This window comes from Oncorhynchus kisutch, unplaced genomic scaffold (assembly GCF_002021735.2).
Source record: "Oncorhynchus kisutch isolate 150728-3 unplaced genomic scaffold, Okis_V2 Okis07a-Okis12b_hom, whole genome shotgun sequence".
In the NCBI taxonomy this organism is placed as follows: Eukaryota; Metazoa; Chordata; class Actinopteri; order Salmoniformes; family Salmonidae; genus Oncorhynchus; species Oncorhynchus kisutch.
In genome coordinates, this window is record NW_022261984.1 from 1931377 (window position 1) to 1956625 (window position 25249).

Sequence of the window (25249 nt, forward strand, 5' to 3'; positions counted from 1 at the left end):
CTTCAGTTGGATAAGGTCCTGAATGGTTAAGTGATGATTCCACCTAGTGGTTAAAATGAGAGATGAACTCACCAAGGAGGTGAAATAATGGTATTACAGACTGTCTCAAAACACACTGGAGATCCTAGGGGAGGGACCTTGGACCTTCTCTCCCAATAGGGTTGATAGGAGGTGAGGAATTGAAGAAACACAAACTGAGATGAAGAAGAAAATTAAGAGAATGGCAGAAAGAAAATAAGAATAGTTATGTTAAGATTTAATAAAAGGATTGTGTAGACATACCTTACTGGGTACACATTAGTTGAATCAACATTGTATCTATTTCATTTAAATAAAATTACGCTGAACCAATGTGCAATTGACATTGTATTGACGTCTCTGCCCAGTGGGACTTTACTCTGTAAAATGCTTGTATTAATAATTTTCATTAGGAACATGTCATGTGATTTGCCATAGTCTAACACAGTGATCATTTTCAAGGCTCTGAAAGTCAACTAACAAGGAAACAATGCCCCAGCAGGAGTACCAGCGTCCTGATTGGATGTGATTGGATCAATAAAATAGTGTGACCTGAAAACAACAGAGGTTAGATCTAAGAGGCACGTACACGAGCACACAAGCATCCACACACACAACACATACACACACTTCTGAATAACTCTTCACACTGATGTCAGTATAGATAGAGAACAGAGAGTATATCATGTATTATATTATCACACTAAGGCTGGTGGGAGTCATATCATGTAGTATATTATCACACTAAGACTGGTGGGAGTCATATCATGTATTATATTATCAAACTAAGGCTGGTGGGAGTCATATCATGTATTATATTATCAAGGCTGGTGGGAGTCATATCATGTAGTATATTATCACACTAAGGCTGGTGGGAGTCATATCATGTAGTATATTATCAAACTAAGGCTGGTGGGAGTCACGTGGTGGCCAGTGTTTCTAATCCACTGTGGTTGACTGATAAAGAGTTTCACTATCATACAGTATGTCAAGGTATGTTTATAATCGTTAAGGACTGGGGAGTCTTTCAAAAGAAAAATAAACTGAGTGGAGCTAAACAGACAAATTCCTATAGGAAACCCTGGTTCAGTCTGCTTTCCACCAGACTCTGGGAGTTTAATAAACCTTTCAACAGGACAATAACCTAAAACAGAAGACCAAATATACACTGGAGTTGCTTTCCAAGAAGACAGTCAATGTTCCTGAGTGGCCAAGTTACAGTTTCGACTTAAATCTACTTGAAAATCTATGGCAAGACCTGAAAATGGTTGTCTAGCAATGATCAACAACCAATTTGACAAACTTCAAGAATTTTGAAAAGAATAATGGTCACGTTCCACAATCCAGGTGTGGAAAGCTCCTAGAGATTTACCAGGAAATACTCACAGCTGTAATCGCTGCCAAATGTGCTCCTACAAAGTATTGACTTAGGGATGTGAATACTTATGTAAAATCTATGGTATATTTAATTTTCAATATCATTTGTAAAAATATGTTGTAACTTTGTCGTTATGGAGTACTTTGTGTAGTTGAGAGAGAGAAAAAATATATTTACTGCATTTTAAATTCAGTCTGTAACACAACAACATGTGTAAGAAGTCTGGGGGTGTGAATATTTTCTGAAGGCACTGTATGTTAAGATTAATTCTCCAATTGTCAGTCTGATAAATGACTCAAATGTAAGTGTAATAGTAAATAATGTATTGTGTAACTTGAGTCATTTTTATTGTAAATACGAATAGAATTCCATGATTAAAGATAATCATGAATGAATTGTGAATAATGATGTGTGAGAAATTTACAGAGGTATAAATATTATACCCCCCCAAAATGCTAACCTGACCTATTATTGGTAATGGTGAGAGTTTAGCATGTCTTGGGGGTATGATATAAAATGCTAACCTCCCCTATTATTGGTAATGGTGAGAGGTTAGCATGTCTTGGGGGTATGATATAAAATGCTAACCCCCCTATTATTGGTAATGGTGAGAGGTTAGCATGTCTTGGGGGTATGATATAAAATGCTAACCTCCCCTATTATTGGTAATGGTGAGAGGTTAGCATGTCTTGGGGGTATGATATAAAATGCTAACCTCCCCTATTATTGGTAATGGTGAGAGGTTAGCATGTCTTGGGGGTATGATATAAAATGCTAACCTTCCCTATTATTGGTAATGGTGAGAGGTTAGCATGTCTTGGGGGTATGATATAAAATGCTAACCTCCACTATTATTGGTAATGGTGAGAGGTTCGCATGTCTTGGGGGTATGATATAAAATGCTAACCTTCACTATTATTGGTAATGGTGAGAGAAAAGACAGTGTGTCACGTCACACCGCCTTTAATAGTGACAGGTCACAATCTCATCTCAATCACATCACGTGAAAGGGAAGGAGTTCCCATAGCTTGTTTGGTGACCCGTTACTCTACTCACAGAACCAAGGTCACATCCGTAGCCCAGCATTTTCATGTCTGTATTTATTCAAATGGATACAACTGGAGAGTAACTTCAAAAGATACTCATAGCATCTCTGAATCTTTATGTGACATTCCTCCTCCAGACCTGATTGGGTGTTAGAAGGCTCCATTACAGCTGCTTCCCTCTGTCACGTTTCCTGTTAGGACCGGCCTGAATCCCAGACGATAAATCTTCCTGAGGTAAAGAGTTACAACGGTCAACAGAATCATCTTCAATGGGATTTTCTTACATTTGCTTGTCTTTATTAATATTGCAGGTCTTCCGGTGTGACCATGCTGAATAAGAGGTTAGACACCACAGTGTATTTCACAACAGGAGGATTTCAAACCAAACCAAATAGAAGGGATGTTATATCCTCTAAATAATCACACTCTCTATCCACCACATCTACATGTGTACTACATTTAGTGTGTATACTTTATACATTAGGTGAAGTAGTCAAATCAAGGGCAGATATTTATGACATAAGCTACTGAAAGAATGTTCATGCTAGTGTTGAAGAGCAGCATGATTGAAGTTGGGCTGAATGCTGCACCTGTTGAGGCAGGTCTGAGGGTGTTGGGGCTGGGTCTTGTGCTGCCCCTGTTGTGGCTGGGCTCGGAGTTGTTGATGTTGGGCCAAGTGCTACCCATTTTGAGGCAGGTGTGTGAGGGTTGAGGCTGGGCTGGGGGTCTTGAGAGTGGGCCTGGTACTACCCCTGTTGAGACAGGTCTGAGTGTTTGGAGGCTGGTCCAGGTGCTGCCCCTGTTTAGGCTGGGGCTGATGCTGGTGGCCCTGTTAGGCTCTGTGTGCTGGGGCCTCCCGCTCTATTGCCCTGTAGGGTGAAAGGAACCGTACACATAAATAGCAACACAAGAATATAGATGGCGAGAGTAAGCAGTACCTGAACATATAGAAGAGCATGTAGGCACTCCGGGCTCTGGTCCTCAGCACAGTGGCTTCATTGGACATTGACACCTGGCTGTCGTTACAGCAGAACCAGTTTCCACGGGCATGCAATATGTCACTAATGTAGTGCCCTGTGGAACAAGGAAGACAGACTAGAGGTCAAGGGTCAGGCTATTGTGGGTAATAGAGTGTTTTGTAACAGTTCAACAGGTCATTTGGGAGGTATTTTATCTGTTACATGTGTCAAGTTTTGAAATCAGAGATAAACAAATACACATGGCATATAATTAGACATGCCTCTCCATTCTTTTCAATTAAATTGAGCAAACTCTAAACATATTGCAGTGCTTGTTGGGATGACACTTCACTCTGAAGCCTGCAGCCTTGCTAGCTTGGCCGAAATGGCTGTTGGAGGGTCTAATTATCCCCTACCCCAGGGATCCCCAAATGGCGGCCCGCGGGACAAATTTGGCCCAAGGGTGATTTTATTTGGCCCCCTATGTTTTCTGACCAAATAAAACATAATTGTTAAAAGACTGTAAAAACACCAGCAAATCAGCTCCAAGTGATTTTCATTTTGGAAATCTGTTTCAAAGGATTCCCACGTATAATAAAGAGATATATGTGGTTGTACACAAATGTAAGCAAGGTTTGAAATGAGTGAAATATTATATCTATTTGGCCTTCCTACGGTATATTTGCAGTCTACAAATTATTTGTAATTTTGTTCCACACCCCTTCCCATCTGGCTAAGAAAATAAAAGGACCCGAGGTTGAATCTTGTTGATGATCCCTGGCCTTCACCCTCGATAATTTTCACTCCCTCAGCTTCGGGATGCTTGTGTATACGGCAGAGGCACACGTGAACATGCAACTTGAGATCCAAGGAGAAGGGAGTGATTTGGAATTCAGCTGATGTCATATGTATTGTGCATCTGCATGTGTGTGTTTGATGGTATTTACTTACCGAAGTTTGCGGAACCTCCCAAATGAGAGACTACGCCAGTCAGCTGGTAGTAACCATTCACTGACTGTACTGGCTTCTGCTTCTGTAGGAAAACACATGTGATCATAGGATTCTCATTTCCTCTACAGTCCACCACACTGTCTACAGTCTACTACAGTACTAGTCTACTACAGGTCTACTACATCGTGTACTCCTCATAACTATCTCAGTGTTCTGTCATAACTTATTTTTCACTGGTTTCTCTCTCTCTCTCTCTCTCTCTCTCTCTCTCTCTCTCTCTCTCTCTCTCTCTCTCTCTCTCACCACTGAGGCTGTCAGCAACACTTTCCCTGGTTCCTGCTCATTTGAATCTGAGGGGTCAAATATACATATCAAGAGCTGTGAAAACGTGGTCACTTGTCTGAATTGCTCTGGTCTAAAACAGCTCCCATACATCACTAAAGATGTCTGAGAAACATTTTAAATTGCAGCTTCGAGCTTCTCTGTCAGCAGGACCGTTTTGAGAGTGGGTGGTTTGTGTGGTGTTGGAGCAAGAATAGTGTTATGGTGCCATGACCTACCTGAACAGCAGAGGGCGCTGTCTTTGGCCTCTCCAGGTGGGCTGGAGACTTGGCTGGCGAGGGTCTGGGGGATGGACCCCTGAATGCTGGGGGCCTGGTTGGTGAGGGCCTGTGGGCTGGCACTGTGCAGGTGTGGCACCATGTCCCCACAGAGGGTGGAGAGCCTCAGCTCCGAAGGAAACAAAAGAGGAGCCTCCAGCTTCTCCAACCCCCCAGGTCCTCCAAACCTCTTCAGATGCAGAACCAGCACACTGCCCAGAAACAGAGAGGAAGAGAGATGAACAGACAGACAATGAAACCAGTCAACAAAGTAACAGATGAGTGAAATATGTTTGGTGGTGCTCACCTCTAAGTCCTACAACCTGCTCAGGAAGGTAACTACTCCTAAAGGCTCAGGACATTAAACACTGCTAGTACTATGAGAGGTTATAAAGGGACAACTCACAGAGGCAGTGAGTGGAACTACAATAATAAGATAGCGTATTCTGAGGCAGTGGGCAGCTTGCCCTGGGTGTTAGTCTCTACATGCAGGGCTGAGCCCTAAGTGCTGACTTTGAAAGTGAGTGCTAGGCTGTTCAGCAAGGTGCGCTCAGGGCTGAAATCCAATGAGAGGTGGTTGTAGTCCTCTCTGGTAGACGACTCGCGCCCACAGCTTCAGAAGCAGGACAAAGAGAAGAAAAATGCATCAAGTCTGTTTCTGTTTCAGGTCTCTACAATGTTTCTGTTATGCCATGTGTTTTGTAATGTTAATATATACTGTATATATATATATATATATATATATATATATAGAAAGATCATGTTCTCAGTAGATACATTACAACCAATGGGATCTCATACCTGGTACATGTGCGCACCGACACAAGTTGGAACTCCAGCTGGGAAACAGGGCAGGTATAGTTCATCCCGAGTGTCTTCAGAATCATGCCCTCCTCCTTCAGTTGGCACAGCATATTGACAAGTAACTCATGTGCGTCCTATGATGAGGAAGAGAAAGAAACACACCAAGATAAAAGCAAATTAAAAAGAGAAAATGAACCCTTGCAAGAAGAGCACTCGTACACAAGAGAGTAGTGCCTCAGTTACCTGTTGCATGTCCCCCAGATACTTCAAATCGTATCCCGACAAGGAGTACTTGACCTTCCACATGAGGTCTGTTTTTGAGGCCTGGTTTGCCACACTGTCAGGTAGACCTGAACGGTGCACATTAGACAGACACCTGTAGGGGAGACAGAGAGTAAATTAGCAGCTGACTGGATGGTGTCAACCTACTGGATAATGCCTGAAGAGGCAGATGAGTATATACAAATATGTTTTATCTAGTGGCACCCCATCATTAGAAATGTTTCATTCGATTCGATGCAATTTCACCTTTGAGGACGGACAATGAAGCCAAACAACAAAAATGTGTTGTTTATTCTCATAAGATATTTGGTTTGGATACTGCTCTCAATTCCAGAGCATTTTAAGGTAAGGTGGAATGTTCAGTCATGGGTAATGGGTAATGTAGTCATTCTACACTTTCCAAATTGGCCTACAAAATGCCTACATCATAATCAGTGTGTCATTGTTGTTCCTCTTGGTTATGAAGATTCCGAGAACAAAAAGAAACTGGAAAATAAACCATAAATACAATACCCAGCAAAATATGAAGTGGTTAAGGTTAGGAAAAGGATTAGTGAAAGTGCTATCTTAACCTGCTACGACAATCCCTTTCTGTAGAAGTGGCGTGAAAAGAGTGTCCCTTCTTTAATTTATGACCACAATTAATGCGTGTGTGGGGTGAGTGTCTGCTTTTGAGCCTTCCCTTACCTGAGCAGGTTGGAGAAGGGGGAGGAGCTCCAGAGTTGTTCCTGGTGCAGGATTTCCTTTGAGAAGGAAGGCAGGACCAGGAGGCACTGCAGGGTGGCGTTAAGGAAGCAAGTGTTGCCAATGTTAGGCAACCTGTGAAGAAGAAGCAGTCATCAGTACACACATAGAGATTAATCATAACCTTCATATCTCTATAAAGTGATGATAATGGCAGGGGATAAGGGATACATTATATTTAACACAAAGAAGTGGATGTCCTTTAGACCAAGATTGACATAATTCATGGGTTTATAAATATCTAATAAAACGGACATGCTCGATAGTAAGCCTTATCCCCATAGTATATCAGACACTGATCTCTAAACAATAAAGAACTTATATTCAATGCATTTGCAGTGTGTTGTGGTTTACCCAAGAAGTTCCATGTTGACCAGTTCCCCCCGTTCTCCTCTGGGCCCCTGGGTCTCTTCTGACCCTCTGGTGGCTGAGCTGGTCCTGGGAAGAGTCATGCTTCTGGTGGCTGAGCTGGCCCTGGGAAGAGTCATGCTTCTGGTGGCTGAGACTGGTCTCTGGGGCATTGGACTAGAGTGTTCCTGAAGAGACAGAGGTCTGGAGGAAGGAGAGAAACAGGTCTAACGCCTCCAACACAGAGATATTATCACTCTACACAGTCTCTCTATTAAATACTGTACTGTACTATAAACACAGCTGAGTAGTTATGCATGTACTGCTGTCCATATAAATGCAGTGTACCAAGTAGACCAGGCCAATAGGTTAGTACTCTCTTTATCCACTAGATGTAGACAGAAGAGGCTAAAACTACAGTTTCAGGAAAATAACTTTCTGGGACTGTTTATCAAGTGTCTCAGAGCAGGAGTCTGATCTAGGACCAGTTTTGCATTTTAGATAGATCAATGAATCAGATTATTATGGACAGAGAGGACCTGATCCTAGATTAGCACTCATACTGTTGATTAACACTGGCCCTGGTCTGGTAGCACTAAACCCAACTCTCCAAAGAGACTCTAGGATGGCACTGTACTTTATGTTTGGATTACCTGACTGTTGTGCCCTCCTGACTGGTGTCTCCATGACGGTCCAGAGGGTTGGTAGGAGAGGGAGAACTAGGGTGGGACACCACTGGAGAGGATTTCACTGGGGAAGGGTTTTTGGCAGGTGACCGGGGTACAGAGGGTTGTTTAGCAGGAGAGCAAGGCTGAGAGGAACATTTAACAGGAGAGGGAGGTGGATGGAGGGAGGAGAGTTGGTCAGAGGGTGAGGGGTCAGAGGTAGCGGAGCCATTCCGTTCAGAACAGTCAGATGGAATTGGAGAGGGGGATGAAGTGCCCCTCTCCTTCTTCTTTCTTGTCTTCTGCTCCACATCAACTGAATTTGCTTTCTGACGTTTTTTCTGTTGACAAGAAAATGTGATAGTGATAAATACTTTCCCCCCCAGATCCCCAGCCAATGGAAGAGGGGGGTCATAAGAGTAGGAAGAGGTTGGCCTAAATGGAGAATCATAGGTATCTATCCTAAACCTCAAATAACACAGTATAGACAGGTTACATTGAGTGACATCTGCAATAGCCGAACTTCATGTACATTTCATGTACACTTTTTACATATTCGTCAATCAGAATGTAATTGAACTTTTATTCTTCCCACTAGGTTTAAGAGAAAAATACTACTCCAGAATTATAGTAGTTGTTAATTGATTAAATGACCTGATTTCATACCTTTTTGCAACAGCAGAAACAAGCCATGTCGATAACAAATGAAGACTGATACATTTCCTCATTAACCCATTGTTCAAATTGGCTTTAAGACCATTGTGATGTCATCGGTCATGTATGACACCACCATCTGGCAACCCAATCTATAACATTTTACATTATATTGTTCAATGAACAAATATGTTTTATTGAAGAGCAGAGTCATGCAGTATACATACAATATTGTAGATAATATGCTCCATTGTATTCTTGTTTCTTTTTACATTCATTTTTTGTATGTTTCATTAAACGTAGGACCACAATAAAGGCATTTTAAGTGCCTTCATTTTCATCTTCATAGTTTTTTGATAGTTTCCATGTTGTTTGTGGTTTGGTCATCGGTTTATTTAAATGCTAAATTCTTTTTCTCTTATTCACCAGCAGATGGACAAAGGGTTGGTTTAAAAGAATGTGAACAGGTGACAGAGATTTAGCCTAAACCTCAAACAACAGTCCAGATTGGTTAAGGACAGTTTTCCGTATTCAATCTTGCCCTGAGGTCAGCTCTGTCTCAAGGACATAATGAATGTGATTGGTTCAATTAAAGCTCAATGGTCAGTGGGCAGAGCTTACAGTGCCCAGTGTGTGTTAAATACACTTGCTAGGTGATACGTTGGTGTTGAATGGAAGGCATAACACAAGGTTGCTGGCATGAATTTTGTTTTCTAATCTCACTCCAACCCCTAAACAATTCTTCTTACCTAAACTTAACCCAACCCGAGTGCCAGGTCTGTTTAGTGCTGTCTTGTCAACTCCTACTAGCTAGTGTCCCAGGTCTGTTTAGTGCTGTCTTGCCAACTCCTACTAGCTAGAGTCCCAGGTCTGTTTAGTGCTGTCATGCCAACTCCTACTAGCTAGAGTCCCAGGTCTGTTTAGTGCTGTCTTGCCAACTCCTACTAGCTAGAGTCCCAGGTCTGTTTAGTGCTGTCTTGCCAACTCCTACTAGTTAGAGTCCCAGGTCTGTTTAGTGCTGTCTTGCCAACTCCTCCAGTGGTTCTTCCTTAAAAAGTTGCATCATACTGCAGCACAATTTGCGGGCTGCCGCAGAATTCTATGGCACATTATTTATTATTTAAGTGTCAGACATTGTTGCCATTAACGCTCGTTAGAGCTAGTTTGACCACCAGAGAGCATCTTTGAGAAACATTTAACCGTTTTTAATATGAAACTAATCGATGGATAACAGATCTGCTCTCGGAACTCATTTACACACGTTACTGTGTGTGTTTCGATTCTCTCTCGCACAAACACACACATACACGCTCACCCTCTATAACCACTCTTATATTTACAGTGGTGATGGACAGCTGGAGGCATTTCGTTGTGAATTCTGAAAACAAGCCAAACTAACTCAGAAATACATTTCACTGGTTGCCATGGTGAATAATCCAATAATAATTGGTTGGACACATGAAAGGAAACAAAGAGTTTCCAGGAAACTGAAAATGAAAATACTTGCAGATCGATTCAGATCAACAAATTACAATAGTAGATCTAATTACATTTAGAGGATTCTAAATTAATATCTAATGGGCTTTTATACAATGATAATGCAGGGATAATAATAAATTCATATATTTGTAGGGGTTGGGCAAATCTGGTTTTAGAGTCCTTATGCATTGAATACATTGAAGTTTCTCTGACTACCTGCAACATCTACAGTGGTACAATATAAATATATTTTTGAATTACTTAAAAAAAATGTATATGTTTATTAAGTTGTCTTGCTTTTCTCAGAGCAGGACAAAACGGTGCTGAAATAGTTGACCATACGCAGGTAGGCTTTTGCTTCAAATCCTATTGTAACAATTGGATGACATTGGGAGTTTCAGTAAGCAACAATTTGTTGCCTTCATTAGCCTACTTTATTCTTAAAATAACTCCAGCACATAAAAGAGAAAGGAGCCTTAATTAATTAAACAATAAAGTGATTTAATTCACAAATGCATTTAACTGTACTTAATATTGGCCATCAACCAGAAACACACCGTGGTAGAAACATGTTATTGATTATTATTTTATTTTTACTATTTCAAAATGCACACGTTTAATAAGCTACTGTGCAGTCTGACAGGTAAACATAGCCCACAGTACATAGTAAACATAGCCCACAGTACATAGTAAACATAGCCCACAGAACATAGTACTCTTTTACCAACACTACAGTTGTACCTGTAGTTAGTACTCCGTCCACCAGAGGGCCGCCTTTGACTCTGTCCCTGTATCTAATGATCTGTGTGACGCTTTCTCTCCTCCTGTGTAATAGAGTAGAGATGTAGAGTTGTATAATAGTTCATGTAGGTAGATGTCATGTGGAACAGTGGAATCAGTGCAGAGAGAGTTGTGTCATTAGATGTAACCAGTATGTTTATGTTATGTTGTACTGAAAGACAGGGTGGAAATATGAATGTTTTGTCATAATAAATGTGGAGAGTTTATATTCTTCTTTCTGTTCTATTAAATCTGCCAAACTGGAACAATGGAGATATTGTCAGAACTGCTGCTTTTTCATTCTGAGAAACTCTTCACAGTCAGTATAGATTAAAAAAAGACCCCTACTGTAGATGGCCATTGGTTGCCGGTCACACCACGGAAGGAAGATTCCCCTAGGTTCAGATCTAGGATCAGGTTTCTCTCCTCCAATCCTAACCTTAACCATTTGTGGTAGAAATGCAAAACCGACCTAAGATCATTATCTAGGGACAACTTCCCCCTACACCACCAGTCACAGAGTGAGAGCCATAATGCGTTATCCATTTGAAGGCTGGGGGTGCTGTAAATGTATGTAACTGGATCCAGGATGTATGTAGTGGATATGTCAATTAACAGGATACCAATTTATTTTAGCACATCCAAAATCGGGACCCTGTGAATTCATACATACAGGTACATCATATAGCATGATATACAGTCATATCATGTATTATATTATCACACTAAGGTTGGTGGGAGTCATATCATGTATTATATTATCACACTAAGGCTGGTGGGAGTCATATCATGTATTATATTATCACACTAAGGCTGGTGGGAGTCATATCATGTATTATATTATCACACTAAGGCTGGTGGGAGTCATATCATGAATTATATTATCACACTAAGACTGGTGGGAGTCATATCATGAATTATATTATCACTTCAGTTCAATCACATGTTTAATACTGATGAGCGCTGTGGGAAACATACATGTTTTGATTGGCTGGTGCAAGTCACGTGATGACCAGTGTGGTGTTGATTTGACAGTTTCCTCTTCACTGTGGTTAACTGTTTAAAACATGTATCACTATACTAAGTCACACAGATGCAGGACAGTGAAGAGAGAACACATAGATACAGACGTATATTAGAGTTGAGATAAGTAGAAGTTACTGTATTAAGATGTCAGAGGGAGTCTATGAAAACACAGATGGATTTAATGATGATGAGCCTGATGCAATGAAGAACACAGACATTGATGACCAATTATATAGCAACGTAAAAGCATTCAAACCCAGTCCAAGAGATGGAGTTGTTGCTTCAGGTAAGATTGCACACACACACACACACACATAAGCACACAAACAAATACAGGTGTGATAACCCTGTAGAACTCTAGCTTTATTTGTCTCAATCCTGGATGATACAGTAAAACACATTACCAAAGATGTTTAATCATTTGTGATTCAGTACATGTTCAGTGGTGGAAGAGACCCTTCCTAGTTGCTGCAGTGTGTCTGGGGCTGCTGTGTGTTCTCCTACTGGCTGGGATCATAGGCCTGTCTGTCTACTGTAAGTTTACTATGTTTTTACTGAGACTTAAGTAGCCTCCTTAATTATACTTAATCATTAATGGTGTTTTAGTTACATGTTTGATGAACTTTTCCTTCATACAGATGGAGTCATTGATAATCATGCCTCAAAATTGAGAGACCAGCTACAGACCAGTTACAACACCCTGACTAAAGAGAGAGACCAGCTACAGACCAATTACAGCACCCTGACTAAAGAGCGAGACAAGATACAGACCAGTTACAACACCATGACAAAAGAGAGAGACCAGCTACAGACTGAGAGAGATGTTCTTAGTGGGAGGCTTACCAGTCTCAGTGAGTAAACCTACAGTAACACATTTTCAGTAATCCCACACACTTTATCGTGTGTCTATTCTTTCATAAAATATCTAGTGTGATCATTTGAAGGAAATTCATGTTTTCATCTTGTAGAACAAACCTGTCCTGAACGCTGGCAGAAGTTTGAATCCAGTTGTTACTTCCTGTCTACTGAGACTAAAACCTGGAAGGAGAGCAAAGATGACTGTTTGCAGAGAGGAGCAGATCTGGTGATCATAAACAACAATAAGGAACAGGTGAGAGAGAGAGCGCGAGAGCGAGAGACAGACAATATATGGGTGTGTGTAACATTAGACCGTCCCCTCGCCCATACCCGGGCGCGAACCAGGGACGCTCTGCACACATCAACAACGTCACCCACGAAGCATCGTTACCCATCGCTCCACAAAAGCCGCGGCCCTTGCAGAGCAAGGGGAACCACTACTTCAAGGTCTCAGAGCAAGTGACGTCACCGATTGAAACACTATTTAGTGCGAACACCGCTAACTAGCTAGCCATTTCACATCCGTTACATGTGCAACAGGTATACGTATACATATCTATCTTTTTATCTCTTTTCAACAGGAGTTTCTCTTCATCCTCAACCATAACACAGCTGTCTGGATTGGTCTGACTGACTCTGTTACTGAGGGGACCTGGAGATGGGTGGACGGCACCCCACTGACCACCCCATGGTAATATACTACTGCTCTAATAACACTGACCAACCCAAGGTAATATACTACTGCTCTAATAACACTGACCAACCCAAGGTAATATACTACTGCTGTAATAACACTGACCACAGTGTAAGGACTAGGACTGTTTCTCTGTGTTGTTCATACTCTAGGTTCTCCACACTCAACTGATGGACCAACACTGACCACAGACTAAGAGATGATAACTACTCTGACAATAAGGGGACAATGTTCAGTTCATTCAACCTTTATCTATACAGGTTATTGTCATTGATAATGGCATGTCTGTACATTAAGCTGATATTAACCATGATATCTGACTGTTTTTAACCCTGTAGGTACTGGTATTAACGATGATATCTGATTGTTTTTAACCCTGTAGGTACTGGTATTAACCATGATATCTGACTGTTGTTAACCCTGTAGGTACTGGTATTAACCATGATATCTGACTGTTTTTAACCCTGTAGGTACTGGTATTAACCATGATATCTGACTGTTTTTAACCTTGTAGGTACTGGTATTAACCATGATATCTGACTGTTGTTAACCCTGTAGGTACTGATATTAACCATGATATCTGACTGTTTTTAACCCTGTAGGTACTGGTATTAACCATGATGTCTGACTGTTTTTCATCCTGTAGGTACTGGTATTAACCATGATATCTGACTGTTGTTAACCCTGTAGGTACTGGTATTAACCATGATATATGACTGTTGTTAACCCTGTAGGTACTGGTATTAACCATGATATCTGACTGTTTTTAACCCTGTAGGTACTGGTCTTCACATCAGCCTGATAATGGTGATGGCAAAACAGAATATGGTGTGGAGGACTGTGTTCAGATACGTAAAGATCAGAGTCCTCTGGAGGCGTGGAATGACGTGTCATGTCGCAGCAAACTCAACTGGGTTTGTGAGAAAGTGTTTTAACATCACCATGACAACATACTGTAACACATACAGTAGACTATAGTGCACACAACCTCCTCTATTCTCTCTCTCTCTCTCTCTCTCTCTCTCTCTCTCTCTCTCATACTCACACACACACCGTCACATACCCTTATTCACACACACATACTCACACACACACACACACACACACACACACACACACCGTCACATACCCTCATTCACACACACGCATGAACACATGCATGCATGTACACAAATGCATACACACACACACATCTATTGTTGTATTTGTTTGTAGTATCATATTAATAAAAGTTATTTGCTGCTTGTAGCTTCATTCAACATGAATTTAGTACATTTGACTTTTTGCATTCACATAATATTCAATTCAAATATATTTACATGCTTTAATGCACTAGAGGGAATAGGATGCCATTTTTGATGCAGATACATGTATTTATTATCACACTATAGTTCTGTACTCAAAATGTAAGGATCACAATTCAAATGAGACTTGACGTAGCATAGCTTGTGGGACCAGTAGTTTGTCAATATTGTCTGCACACGCAAGACAGAATGTCGACATCGTCCACAGAGAGTTGAGTAACTACTGTATGTTGTGTCCTTGACCTTGTGTAAGTTACTGAACATGGTGTACAATGTAGACACCACAACCAGGCCTGTGTCCCAAACAGCCCCCTGTCCTCTTTTAAGGGCATTACTTTTGACCAGGGGACATAAGGCTTTGGTCCAAATGACTGATGACTGACTAACAGATATGGTGCCATTTGGGATGCATTCTAGGAGCTTCTCTTTTCTTTCTTTCAGGCAGGGATTGACTTGTCATCTGGCTGTAAACTCAACTGAGAAAGTGGTTTAACATCACCATGACAACATACTGTAACACATACAGCAGCCCATACTCTCTCTCTATCTCTCTCTCTCTCTCTCTCTGTCTCTCTCTCTCTCTTTCACTCATTCTCTGTCTCTCTCTCTCTTTCACTCTCTCTCTCTCTCTGTCTCTCTTTCTTTCTCTGTCTCTCTTTCACTCTCTCTCTGTCTTTCTTTCTTTCTCTCTCTCTCACTCTCTCGCTCTCTCACACTCTCTTGCTCTCTCTCTCTCTCACTCTCTGGCTCTCTCCCTCCCTGCATCTCTCTCTCTCTCTCTCTCTCTCACTCTCTTGCTCTCTCACACTCTCTTGCTCTCTCTCTCTTTCTCCCTCCCCTCGTCTCTCTCTCTCTCCCTCTCTCTCGCTCTCCCTCCCTGCATCTCTCTCTCTCTCTCTCTCTCTCTCTCTCTCTCTCTCTCTCTCTCTCACTTTCTCACTCTCTCTCTCTCTCTCTCTCTCTCTCCCTCCCTGCATCTCTCTCTCTCCCTCTCTCTCTCTCCTTCTCTCTCTCTCCCTCCCTGCATCTCTCTCTCTCTCTCCCCTCCCTGCATCTCTCTCTCCCTCCCTGCATCTCTCTCTCTCTCTCCCTCCCTGCATCTCTCTCTCTCTCCCTCCCTGCATCTCTCTCTCTCTCTCCCTCCCTGCATCTCTCTCTCCCTCCCTGCATCTCTCTCTCTCCCTCCCTGCATCTCTCTCTCCCTCCCTGCATCTCTCTCTCTCTGTCTCCCTCCCTGCATCTCTCTCCCTCCCTGCATCTCTCTCTCTCTCTCTCCCTCCCTGCATCTCTCTCTCTCTCTCTCTCCCTCCCTGCATCTCTCTCTCCCTCCCTGCATCTCTCTCTCTCTCTCCCTCCCTGCATCTCTCTCTCCCTCCCTGCATCTCTCTCTCTCTCTCCCTCCCTGCATCTCTCTCTCCCTCCCTGCATCTCTCTCTCTCTCTCCCTCCCTGCATCTCTCTCTCTCTCTCCCTCCCTGCATCTCTCTCTCTCTCTGTCTCCCTCCCTGCATCTCTCTCTCCCTCCCTGCATCTCTCTCTCTCTCTCCCTCCCTGCATCTCTCTCTCCCTCCCTGCATCTCTCTCTCTCTCCCCTCCCTGCATCTCTCTCTCCCTCCCTGCATCTCTCTCTCTCTCTCCCTCCCTGCATCTCTCTCTCTCTCTCCCTCCCTGTATCTCTCTCTCCCTCCCTGCATCTCTCTCTCTCTCTCCCTCCCTGCATCTCTCTCTCCCTCCCTGCATCTCTCTCTCTCTCTCCCTCCCTGCATCTCTCTCTCCCTCCCTGCGTCTCTCTCTCTCTCTCTCCCTCCCTGCATCTCTCTCTCCCTCACTGCATCTCTCTCTCCCTCCCTGCATCTCTCTCAAGGCAACACATGCATCTATTGTTGTATTTGCTTGTGGTTCTATTTCCTGACATTGTAGCATCCTGTATACCAGTAGTTATGTTTCCCACATCATCAGAGTCAACATGACGTTAGTATATTTTACTTTGTTCACACTCTGCTTGCGGTGCATTTCATCATTTCTAATTCAAATACATTCTTCTTACTTGATACAGATATTTACATATTTAAATCTCCAATTTAGGCCTGGTGATGACATTCTCAACAGTGCCAAACCACCATTACATACACTGTATAGGAGGTGACTGTATCACCAACCAATGAGTGTAGTAGAGATATCAAAGGATCTTAATAGTCTTTGACAGTCAGTCTTTATTGTCACATTACATATAAACACAATATCAAATGTTCATATTTGACTGTTGTTCCCCCTTATGGGTCCCAAAAGAGAGAAGTGAAGTGAATCTTTTCAGTGGTTCAACCAGCTGTCACTAAAAAACTCAACCAATCTTCTTCGTTAAGAGAGAAGAGAGCTGCGGCCAGTTATGTCGCCACCTCATCCTCTCTGGTTAAAACTACCCACCTTCAATATCCACTTGTAACAGTTTGTAGTGTCACATCTATTGTCTGGACATTATAATGACCCATGTTTGTAGTCCTGGACCTCCTGAACATGTTGATGTATATTTGGGAGTAAACAGAGGGTCCAAATCAGCAGAAAGGTGAAAGGAAGGAGGAGTTCTGGAAACTCCCTGAATTATCTTGGGGCTGTTACATATGATATTTAATATATGTTAACAGCTAGTCTTTGTTCTCCACTTCCCCTCTATGATCTATATCTTCCTGGTATGATAGTGTCCTGTCCATCATCACAAATAGCAAGTCCCATTCCCTGGGCAGGAGGAATGTGTTGAGATATACTCTGGACAAATCAAATCAAAATCAAATCAAATTTATTTATATAGCCCTTCGTACATCAGCTGTTATCTCAAAGTGCTGTACAGAAACCCAGCCTAAAACCCCAAACAGCAAGCAATGCAGGTGTAGAAGCACGGTGGCTAGGAAAAACTCCCTAGAAAGGCCAATACCTAGGAAGAAACCTAGAGAGGAACCAGGCTATGTGGGGTGGCCAGTCCTCTTCTGGCTGTGCCAGGTGGAGATTATAACAGAACATGGCCAAGATGTTCAAATGTTCATAAATGACCAGCATGGTCGAATAATAATAAGGCAGAACAGTTGAAACTGGAGCAGCAGCACAGTCAGGTGGAAGTTGAAACTGGAGCAGCAGCAGCATGGCCAGGTGGACTGGGGACAGCAAGGAGTCATCATGTCAGGTAGTCCTGGGGCATGGTCCTAGGGCTCAGGTCAGTTGAAACTGGAACAGCAGCATGGCCAGGTGGACTGGGGACAGCAAGGAGTCATCATGTCAGGTAGTCCTGGGGCATGGTCCTAGGGCTCAGGTCCTCCGAGAGAGAGAAAGAAAGAGAGAAGGAGAGAATTAGAGAACGCACACTTAGATTCACACAGGACACCGAATAGGACAGGAGAAGTACTCCAGATATAACAAACTGACCCCAGCCCCCCGACACATAAACTACTGCAGCATAAATACTGGAAGCTGAGACAGGAGGGGTCAGGAGACACTGTGGCCCCATCCGAGGACACCCCCGGACAGGGCCAAACAGGAAGGATATAACCCCACCCACTTTGCCAAAGCACAGCCCCCACACCACTAGAGGGATATCTTCAACCACCAACTTACCATCCTGAGAAAAGGCTGAGTATAGCCCACAAAGATCTCCGCCACGGCACAACCCAAAGGGGGGGCGCCAACCCAGACAGGATGACCACAACAGTGAATCAACCCACTCAGGTGACGCACCCCCTCCAGGGACGGCATGAGAGAGACCCAGCAAGCCAGTGACTCAGTCCCTGTAATAGGGTTAGAGGCAGAGAATCCCAGTGGAAAGAGGGGAACCGGCCAGGCAGAGACAGCAAGGGCGGTTCGTTGCTCCAGAGCCTTTCCGTTCACCTTCCCACTCCTGGGCCAGACTACACTCAATCATATGACCCACTGAAGAGATGAGTCTTCAGTAAAGACTTAAAGGTTGAGACCGAGTTTGCGTCTCTGACATGGGTAGGCAGACCGTTCCATAAAAATGGAGCTCTATAGGAGAAAGCCCTGCCTCCAGCTGTTTGCTTAGAAATTCTAGGGACAATTAGGAGGCCTGCGTCTTGTGACCGTAGCGTACGTGTAGGTATGTACGGCAGGACCAAATCAGAGAGATAGGTAGGAGCAAGCCCATGTAATGCTTTGTAGGTTAGCAGTAAAACCTTGAAATCAGCCCTTGCTTTGACAGGAAGCCAGTGTAGAGAGGCTAGCACTGGAGTAATATGATCAAATTTTTTGGTTCTAGTCAGGATTCTAGCAGCCGTATTTAGCACTAACTGAAGTTTATTTAGTGCTTTATCCGGGTAGCCGGAAAATAGAGCATTGCAGTAGTCTAACCTAGAAGTGACAAAAGCATGGATTAATTTTTCTGCATCATTTTTGGACAGAAAGTTTCTGATTTTTGCAATGTTACGTAGATGGAAAAAAGCTGTCCTTGAAATGGTCTTGATATGTTCTTCAAAAGAGAGATCAGGGTCCAGAGTAACGCCGAGGTCCTTCACAGTTTTATTTGAGACGACTGTACAACCATTAAGATTAATTGTCAGATTCAACAGAAGAAGATGACCATGTAGAGACATGGAATGATTTATATTGTTCTGCAGAAAATGGTTTAACAATAATCACTGTAACAATCTCACACAAGCACAGAGCACAGCAAACTTGTTATATTGTTGTATTAGCATAGCCACAACTAACCGTGTCATTTTGTTGATACTTCCCTAGAGTTAACACCTACATCAGTCACACAGACAGAGACACACAGATGATTCAGAGACAGAGATATCACTAGAAGCAGAGACTTAACGTATAGAGGGCTTGCATTTGATGTACGACGCCTTCTGGCAGCCAAGTTGGAAGACCACCACATTAATTCTAGAATCAGAGACTTAATGTAGAGTAGACCTACATAGAAAGAAAGACTTAGGTATTGTTAAAGATGTCAAAGGTAATCAATGCCGAGCCAGATATGAACAAGAAGGTCAAATTTGACAGAGGTGAGATGGAGGAGAGGATTGTAGATATCTACGTCAGTGCAGACACCCTGAGAGACGGTGAGACCAACACCAAGAGAGAAGAGACAGCAGACACTGCTCCTAATAATGGACCAGGAGACCAGCACTCAGGTAACACACATTGCTTATCACCTAATTGTAAGAAGTGCTGGTTACTAAGACTATTTACCAGGTGTTTTACTTAGTAACTATGTGTTTATACTGTGTAGATAACAGAGACATCAAAGATTTTGAGGATAAAAGGAACAACTTGTTCCAGAGTTTCTCCCTTTTTAAAATCAACACAACTGAAGAGAGAGACCAGCTACAGACCAGATACAACAACCTGACTGAAGAGAGAGACCAGATACAGACCAGATACAACAACCTGACTAAAGAGAGAGACCAGATACAGACCAGATACAACAACCTGACTAAAGAGAGAGACCAGTTACAGACCAGATACAACAACCTGACTAAAGAGAGAGACCAGATACAGACCAGATACAACAACCTGACTAAAGAGAGAGACCAGATACAGACCAGATACAACAACCTGACTGAAGAGAGAGACCAGATACAGACCAGATACAACAACCTGACTAAAGAGAGAGACCAGATACAGACCAGATACAACAACCTGACTAAAGAGAGAGACCAGTTACAGACCAGATACAACAACCTGACTAAAGAGAGAGACCAGATACAGACCAGATACAACAACCTGACTAAAGAGAGAGACCAGATACAGACCAGATACAACATCCTGACTACAGAGAAAGGCCATATTCAGGCAAAGCTTTTTGTGATAGGTGAGATATAAACTGTGATAAATTATAATAATTATATATCAATGGGATTTTGAGTATAGAGATACTGACTAAGTTTCTCAATGTGTTCACCTTTGCTCTTCAACAGAGCAGCATTGTCAGGAGGGATGGAGATACTTTGACTCCAGTTTGTACTTCCTGTCTACTGAGAAGAAAACCTGGAAGCAGAGCAGAGAGGACTGTAAGGGGAGAGGAGCAGACCTGGTGATCATAAACAGTAGAGAGGAACAGGTGAGAGAGAGAACAGACAGGACTGTAAGGGGAGAGGAGCAGACCTGGTGATCATAAACAGCAGAGAGAGAGAGAGAGTGAGAGAGAGAGAGGCGGAGTAGGTATACTTTTCATCAGTACACTAATATGTTTGCAGTATTTTATAAATATATTAAGGGTGACATTATCTTTATCTTTCTCAACAATAGACATTTCTCTTCAACCTCCACCTGAGAGCCTGGATTGGTCTGACTGACTCTGTTACTGAGGAGATCTGGAAGTGGGTGGACGGCACAACACTGACCACAGGGTGAGAGATTTGACCATTTTACATTGTGATATGGAGATACAAAACAACAATGATATATTGCTTCCAATCATATTCATAAAAATGTATGTTTCTACTTATGAATGTCATTCTATGCTAACTAGAGATGTATCTTAGAAATCAAGTCATATTTTTAGATTAAAATGTCATTATATAAAAAATACATGTCATTGTTAATGATCCATTCTTGATTACATCTTACAGAGTGTTTCCTTAAAACTGTAAACACATAGGACCATGTCTATAATGGAGGAGGATGTTTGTACCACAGTGTCTGACTGTCTGGTTCTCTGTGTTGTTCAGGTACTGGGGGAAAGGACAGCCTGATAATGGTGGTCCGCTCCTTGGGCAGGAGGACTGTGTTGAGATTTACTATGGACAAGCTGATCCTGTACAGACATGGAATGATGACAAATGTGGCTCAAATCATGACTGGATCTGTGAGAAAGAGGTGTAACAATAACTCTCTCTCTCTCAGTTATTATGTTGATGGTTGGATACAGTGCTGAATGGTTAAGTAATGATTCCACCTATTGGTTAAAGTGAGAGATGAACATACCAAAGAGATTAAATAGTTGTATTACAGACTTTAATGCACCCTTACTTGATTCCTCCTCACATCTTCTCTCGTCCCCTCTGTCTCAAAACACATTGGACAATAGAATCCTAGGGGAGGGACCTTGGACCTTCTCCTCTAATAGGGTTGAGAAGGAGGAGAAGAGAAAGGAGGAGAGGAATCTAGGAAAGACGAATTGAGATAGAGCCTTAGTGTCAGAGAGAGAAAGGGGAGTAAGAAGAAAATTAAGAGAATGAGGAAGAGAAAAAATAAGACAAATAATTGTTGTGTTTAGATTAAGAGGAGAGAATGTAGACATACTGTACTCTGTAAAATGATTCTTCATTATTTTTTATTAGAAACATGTCATGTGATTTGCCATAGGCTTATGCTTATTAAAAAACAAGTGAGTCCAATTATTAACCTGTTTATCACTTTAATAATAAGAATAACAACGACACAGATGTTTCCCAAACTCATCCGTGTTGGGGGAGCCTGCCCTCCTTGACTCAACACTGAGAATTCAGAGGTGACTTAACCTCAACCATTGTTGTCCTGAGGTGGGTTTTAATCAGTAAAGTTGAGAAGCTTCTCTCGCAACAAGCACTGCTGACTGGTGTAACAACAGAAATCCTACAGCATCGAAATAGCTCATGGCAGACATCTTTAGAAGGTTCTAGAAACACAACAAAGTCAAGGAGAGTAGACGGTCTGTCCCTTCCACTTTTCTCTCTCCTATCAAGAAGCCGCTTGGTTTGATGAACCTCATGATTGATGTCCTCTAAATCTGACTCAAAGGTCAAAGGCAAACAGGACCCCTTGCATGATCTCGCAATTCTTCTTTGAAAAACACCTCTGCAGCTTAGCTGTGAGACTGTCAAGCACATGATAAAATATATCTATTTCGAAGCTCTCACCATCACCTTGGTCACAATTTTTCTGTCCACGAGGGCTCATCAATGAGTAGTGAAATATTAACTTATTTGGGACTGGGGGGCAGTATTGATTAGCTTGGATGAATAAGGTGTCCAGAGTAAACTACCTGCTACTCAGGCCCAGTTCCTAATATATGCACATTATTAGTAGATTTGGTTAGAGGGCTCTGCGAGAGTGCCATGAGCTGATCACACACACTGATCACGTGCGCTCACGTGAGAGCGACCTGCGTTTACATCGGATTTCTACAGACAAAGCAATTCTCCGGTTGGAACATTATTGACGATTTATGTTAAAAACATCCTAAAGATTGATTATATACATCGTTTGACATGTTTCTACGAACTGTAATATGACTTTTCATCTGAACTTTCGCCTGGATTTGCCCGCGCCTCGTGAGTTTGGATTGTGTACTAAACACACAAACAAAAAGGAAGTATTTGGACATAAATGGACTTTATCGAACATATAATATAATATAATGCTATTTCTGACTTCTGTTGACTCCACAACATGGCAGATATCTGTATGGCTTGTTTTGTTGTACTCAGATTATGGCATGGTGTGCTTTTTCGGTAAAGCTTTTTTGAAATCTGACACAGCGGTTGCATTAAGGAGAAGTTTATCTAAAGTTCCATGCATAACACTTGTATTTTCATTAACATTTATGATGAATATTTCTGTAAATTGATGTGGCTCTCTGCAAAATCACCGGATGTTTTGGAAGCAAAACATTACTGAACGTAACGCGCCAATGTAAACTGAGATTTTTGGATATAAAATGAACTTTATCGAACAAAACATACATGTATTGTGTAACATGAGGTCCTATGAGTGTCATCTGATGAAGATCATCAAAGGATAGTGATTCATTTTTTCTCTTTTTCTGCTTTTTGTGACTCCTCTCTTTGGCTGGAAAAATGGCTGTGTTTTTCTGTGACTAGATACTGACCTAACATACTTGTTTGGTGTGCTTTCAACGTAAAGCCTTTTTAAAATCGGACACTGTGGCTGGATTTACAACAAGTTTATCTTCAAAATGGTGTAAAATAATTCTATGTTTGAGGAATTTTAATTATGGGATTTCTGTTGTTTTGAATTTGACCTTATATTAAGTCTCTGTAGTTCCCTGGGCTGCTGCTGTGGATACAGGTCTTCCTGAACTGCAAGCCACTTGTGTCACGCCCTGACCTTAGAGACCCTTTTTATTTCTCTCTTTGGTTAGGTCAGGGTGTGATGTGGGTGGGCATTCCAGTTTTCTATTTCTTTGTTTGGCCAGGTATGATTCCCAATCAGAGGCAGCTGTCTATCGTTGTCTCTGATTGGGAATCATACTTAGGCAGCCTTTTTCCCCCCCTGTGTTTGTGGGTAATCATTTATTTTCTGTGAGTGTTTGTGTGCGCGATGGTTGCGGCACGTTTGGATTCAGTTTACCTGTTTTGATTTGTGAAGGTTTCACTTCGATTAAAGGAATTACATGCACGCTGAGCCTTGGCTCATTTATGATAGGGAGTTTGAAGACAGCGAACGTGACAACTTGAGATGAACGAACGAGCCAGATACAAAGTTATCTTCCTCAGGATCGGTGTCACTTCCACAGGATGGTTGAGCTAATGTAGGCTAATGCGATTAACATGAGGTTGTAAGAAACAAGTTCATTTCCCAGGACATAGACATATCTGATATTGTCACTAAAGAGACAGACCAGTTACAACACCCTGACTAAAGAGACAGACCAGTTACAACACCCTGACTAAAGAAACAGACCAGTTACAACACCCTGACTTAAGAGACAGACCAGTTACAACACCCTGACTAAAGAGACAGACCAGTTACAACACCCTGACTAAAGAGAGAGACCAGTTACAACACCCTGACTGAAGAGACAGACCAGTTACAACACCCTGACTAAAGAGACAGACCAGTTACAACACCCTGACTAAAGAGAGAGACCAGTTACAACACCCTGACTTAAGAGACAGACCAGTTACAACACCCTGACTAAAGAGAAAGACCAGTTACAACACCCTGACTAAAGAGAGAGACCAGTTACAACACCCTGACTGAAGAGACAGACCAGTTACAACAACCTGACTTTAGAGGCCATCTTAGGCAAAGCTTTTTGTGAGATATAGGTGAGATATAAACTGTGGTTAATTAGAAGTCAAATCAACAGCAATAGTGTGTATATATATGGGTTTGAGAGTATAATGATACTTGCTAACTTTCTCAATATGTTCACCTTTGCTCTTCAACAGAGCAGCATTGTCAAGAGGGATGGAGATGGAGTTTCTACTTCCTCTCCTCTGAGAAGAAAATCTGGGTTTCCACCATCCTTCCACCATTTCAAAGTAGTCAAGTTTGTCAACTGGTTTAGTTTCACTATGGAATTGAGCTATAATGGAACAGATAAAGATGAGTTCTCTATCTATCTCTATGGGTCAAGTTCACAGTAATAGAAGGAAGAAACAGAGCTTGTAGAAAACAGCCAGTAGAGGGAGACAAACACTTTTAAAAGTAGGTATTATACCCAACAAGAGGGACTTTTCTGACCTGCATTGCCAACAGATTATAGACAAAACCTCCAACTGACCCTTACCTTAACCCTAACCTTCACCTAATTTGAACTAATTCAGAATCTGAACAGATGATGAATATGATTAAATAAAATGATGTTCTTGAAGGTTAAAATGAAGCATTTTTCTGTATAGATGTCCTGTTGTATTTGTAGTGACTTTATATCCATGGATGAAAAGTGGCCTGTGTTTTCAGGACAGATGCAGTACATAAGACCT

The 25249-nt window shown here is 42.0% G+C and overlaps 3 protein-coding genes and 1 long non-coding RNA gene across 4 annotated transcripts in view; 3 read left to right on the forward strand and 1 right to left on the reverse strand.

Annotated features, from left to right (window-relative positions):
* Positions 1 to 2480: 2480 nt before the first annotated feature.
* Positions 2481 to 9847, reverse strand: LOC116360093 (ubiquitin carboxyl-terminal hydrolase 37-like). Its single transcript, XM_031814636.1, has 10 exons — positions 9764 to 9847; positions 7783 to 8135; positions 7136 to 7333; positions 6725 to 6856; positions 5999 to 6131; positions 5753 to 5889; positions 4913 to 5564; positions 4353 to 4434; positions 3033 to 3516; positions 2481 to 2671 (listed from the first exon to the last, which is right to left on the reverse strand). Exons 3-7 carry the CDS (start codon positions 7300 to 7302, stop codon positions 5453 to 5455), a joined length of 681 nt encoding a protein of 226 aa, XP_031670496.1. The 5' UTR covers positions 7303 to 7333; positions 7783 to 8135; positions 9764 to 9847; the 3' UTR covers positions 2481 to 2671; positions 3033 to 3516; positions 4353 to 4434; positions 4913 to 5452.
* A 1937-nt stretch (positions 9848 to 11784) lies between these two features.
* LOC109877418 (CD209 antigen-like protein E) lies at positions 11785 to 14544 on the forward strand. The gene is made up of 6 exons (XM_031814634.1): positions 11785 to 12019; positions 12166 to 12267; positions 12372 to 12584; positions 12702 to 12844; positions 13173 to 13282; positions 14064 to 14544. Exons 1-6 carry the CDS (start codon positions 11878 to 11880, stop codon positions 14218 to 14220), a joined length of 867 nt encoding a protein of 288 aa, XP_031670494.1. The 5' UTR covers positions 11785 to 11877; the 3' UTR covers positions 14221 to 14544.
* A 4875-nt stretch (positions 14545 to 19419) lies between these two features.
* The window catches only part of LOC116360090 (CD209 antigen-like protein C), a 78114-nt gene continuing 72284 nt past the window's right edge, over positions 19420 to 25249 (forward strand). The window contains exon 1 of the mRNA XM_031814628.1: positions 19420 to 19726. Within this exon, the coding sequence (XP_031670488.1) occupies positions 19540 to 19726 (187 nt within the window). The 5' untranslated portion in view covers positions 19420 to 19539. The remainder of the gene's footprint in view (positions 19727 to 25249) is intronic.
* On the forward strand, positions 20259 to 21934 carry LOC116360094 (uncharacterized). Its single transcript, XR_004206895.1, has 4 exons — positions 20259 to 20406; positions 20513 to 20655; positions 20844 to 20944; positions 21266 to 21934. It is a non-coding gene; the product is annotated as an uncharacterized LOC116360094 (long non-coding RNA).